At 32.1% G+C, this 3,485-nt stretch overlaps 1 protein-coding gene across 1 annotated transcript; it reads right to left on the bottom strand.

Moving 5' to 3' along the window:
- Window positions 1-889: 889 nt before the first annotated feature.
- Window positions 890-2,530, bottom strand: LOC124939015 (protein POLYCHOME-like). Its single transcript, XM_047479535.1, has 2 exons — window positions 1,962-2,530; window positions 890-1,649 (listed from the first exon to the last, which is right to left on the bottom strand). The coding sequence occupies exons 1-2, from the start codon at window positions 2,334-2,336 to the stop codon at window positions 1,245-1,247; spliced, it is 780 nt and encodes a 259-aa protein (XP_047335491.1). The 5' UTR covers window positions 2,337-2,530; the 3' UTR covers window positions 890-1,244.
- Between the last annotated feature and the right edge of the window lie 955 nt (window positions 2,531-3,485).

The following is a 3,485-nucleotide window of genomic DNA, read 5'->3' as shown; positions in this document are numbered from 1 at the left end:
AAAAATCAGGTGATGACTCTTTTCAAAACTAGTCTAAATTCGTTAAATCATATTTAGTCATACTTTCATTTTAATTTCTAATCTCTTTGTGCGAGATTCGAGAGTACGAGGAATTATGGAGTATTGGCTATAGAGTCAAACACGTTTTTTTAAAGTCCAATTATAGGCGCTATAACAATCAACCTTAAATGTTTAAGGTAGAATTGTTTAGGTACCAAAAGTCTGCAAATTAATACAAATAGGAAATCTACAAGTATGGAACATTTGAACTTTTTACATTCATTTAATTTGAATTTGAATTTGAACTATCTCCTTAATAATTAGAAATTAAGGATATATTCCCTTAATCTTGATTTGAAATTATCTCATTCTTCTTAGATTTATCTTCTCCTACATTCTTATAATTTATTGCTGAAATAATTTCTTTTGTGCTAAGGGAAGGAATTTGGTGAGAACTGAGTGAATAATCCATATATAAGATTGGTCTGGATTTATTGTGTTCAGACTATTTGACATTTTTAAACTGTCTATTGCCATTTATGGGCTAAGTAATCCATGCCATATACCCACAATCCATTGACAATTTTCAGGATCAGAATCGGAATCAGTATCAGTATCAATTCAGTGACTATGGAAGTTATTTGAAATTAACTATTAATCGATCAACAATCTACTTATCAATCAAATCATTCTAACTATGAACCAAAATCTCTTTTATTTGAAAAACTGAAATCGAATAAGATGTTGGTTATTCAAACAACCCACGACAGTGTGTATAATCACAAGATGCAGTTTAGATAATAATTTGAAAATTACCAAGTAAAACCTGCAAGATTAGATGGAAAATTGAAGACAATTCAGAAAGGAAGAAAAGGGGATATACCCTTTTTGACAAACTTTTCTATCAGAAACAGCATCATCTTTATAAGGTCTTTAAAACCAAAGATTCTTTTCTACATAATACCACAATCCTTTAGTAAAAGGAAGGCATTTGAAAATCCAAGAATTCATCAGTAGATGATTAACAGTAAAACTAAAAAGTACAGAAAATTCTATAAAAATCCTAAAACTGAATTACATGAGGAGAACAAGATATCCCCCTTCACTTGGAAAACATTGAAAACCCCATGATCATAAGAAGATGATCAATACTTTTCCAAATGTGATGACAGCTTCTTTAAAGTTGTAACGGTATTACTAGTAGTAGTAGTAACAGTTGAGTCATCATCAATCATGAAACAAAATCACCTCATTGACATTAATGTGCGAATTTTCTTAGCCCTCTCGGCCTTCTTTGCAGTTGGAGTCTTTTTCAGTTTCTCCAACTCTTCCATCATAGCCTTCCCAACAGTATCAATCGAATTCATAAGCTTCTTTTGGGGTGTGATGAAATTTGATGTATCTGCGTTACTCTCATTACAGCTATCATTCAATATCATTGGAATTTTCCCAGTAGAGAAAAAAATACTATTGTTAGGCTTCTTCTTCATTCCAGCCATTAGATTTGGTGTGATCAAACAAGTATTATTGTGTTCAAGTTGAACACCTGAAACAGCCAAAGATGGGGCGGCAGCATTTTGATCCACTTGTTGTGGGCTCTCATTAGAAGCTTCAGCTTCCCTCAAGCGTATTCTTCTTCTCTCAATAGCCTATATATACATACAAAACAAAACAAAAACAACAAAAAGAGCTTCCATATTAAGACAAATGACAAGATATATCAGCAACTAAAGTTCTGATTCGCATTTTCATACCTAACCCAAATCAATTATCAACAGGCAATTCAATGAGATATATCAAAAACCCACTCGATGTTTAGCGAGATTCGTAAGAACATCGGAGAACCCACAGAAAACTCGTTAACAATCGTTCAAGAAAAGCACAAAAATCGGAGATGCAGTCAAACCCATAACAAGAACTAGATATTCCAACACAAGAAACAATCTTTAAAGAAACATTACCCGAACAATCGAAGTGATATCGCGTAAAGGCGTTCTAGGGTACCAAGAAGGCAACACAGTAGGCGCCGAAGATCCTCTTCTACGATGTTGAATACCACCACGTCCAGATGGGTAATTCTCCTGACCAACAATCGGTGAATTATTGAAATAGCGACCTCGAATCATTCTTGGAGATCTGAAGTTTAATCTTCCGACACCAACACCACCTACGCCGCCTCTTCTGGGAGCCAAGGTTCCACCCCTACCAGTTACCGATCCAGATCCAACTTCTGGTTCATCAAGAAAGATATCCCTGTTAACAATGGATGCCCTTCTTTGTGCAAAGATAGCAGCAACATCAACAGGCCTAGCCAATCTATCTCTTGATTCTGGCATCGTTTGAAGTCTAAAAAAGAAAAAAGTGAAGATGGGTAATTTGAAAATGAGGGTTTTGGAGGATTATACTAGGTTAAATGAGGGTTTGGAGGGATTGAGGGATTTGGGTTGCTATGAATACTGTTCTTCTCTTTAAGATATGAAGAAAAAGAGAGAGCTTGCGGAGGCGGAGTTGAAATTACGAATTTTTGAAATCTGAAATGGGCGCTACTTTTAAGTTTTAAGGTGAAATATAATTCAAATCGAAAACGGTTTTCGCCTATAATTAATATAAAAAAAAAAATAGAAAAGGAAAAGAATTAGGGGAGAGAAATCAGGAATTTGAAAATAAACTTCATTCTGCCCTTAAACTATTATACTTGAAAGTTATTGACCCTTTAATTAAGTTTTTGACACTGAAGTTTTCAAATTTGTCAAAAGTCTTTAAACTTTTAACTAGGGCTAAACCATTTCATTTATTAAATTTTTTAATGTTTTTGTTTTTAAATAACATTAATCCATACATTTGCAAATTTTGAAATATGTGATGAAAATAACAACATGAAAAAAAGACTTATAAGTTGTGAATAAAACTATAAGCAAAATTCGAAATTATATATAAAAAATAAGTACTTTTGTGTGTCATATCAAAGTATTTTAGACTATGAATTTATTCATTTCTTATTTTGTTTGTCTATTGTCAATAAACTTTTGCATTGTCATTATAATTGAGTTTCAATGTTTTTTATTGAAAATTTATTCCAAACATAAACATAAGACCGGTTAGGACCTCATCGAATAATGAAGGACTCGTTTTTAAATAATGAAATTTGCATTCTAGTCAAGAATTTCCAAGTCCCTAGTCCCGAGAAGATATTGGTTCTTGATCGAGAGCCCGATTATTAACAATGTTATAAAATCATTAGTGTAAGTTGAATCAAAACCACGATAAGCAAAATTCAAAATTGTAAAAAAAAAAAAATCTTTTATTAGTCTCTAGAGATCAAATTAGTTCAAAATATTTTAGACTATGGATCTTACTCATTTCTTTTTATCATAATTTACTATATTGTGTATTTTCTATAAATTTAGACTTCTTATTTCGTTAGTTGATTTTTGAATCATTTTTAAGATTGTAACTCTTTGTCAATATTTTTTTGCATTGTCATC

This window comes from Impatiens glandulifera, chromosome 1 (assembly GCF_907164915.1).
Source record: "Impatiens glandulifera chromosome 1, dImpGla2.1, whole genome shotgun sequence".
Lineage (NCBI taxonomy): Eukaryota > Viridiplantae > Streptophyta > Magnoliopsida > Ericales > Balsaminaceae > Impatiens > Impatiens glandulifera.
This window is presented reverse-complemented; position numbering and strand designations above follow the sequence as displayed.

Coding starts and splice junctions, on each gene's coding strand:
- LOC124939015 (XM_047479535.1), bottom strand. CDS start 2,336: ATGCCAGAATCAAGAGATAGATTGGCTAGGCCTGTTGATGTTGCTGCT. Junction 1,650..1,961: donor ATATCACTTCGATTGTTCGG/GTAATGTTTCTT, acceptor ATGTATATATAG/GCTATTGAGAGAAGAAGAAT.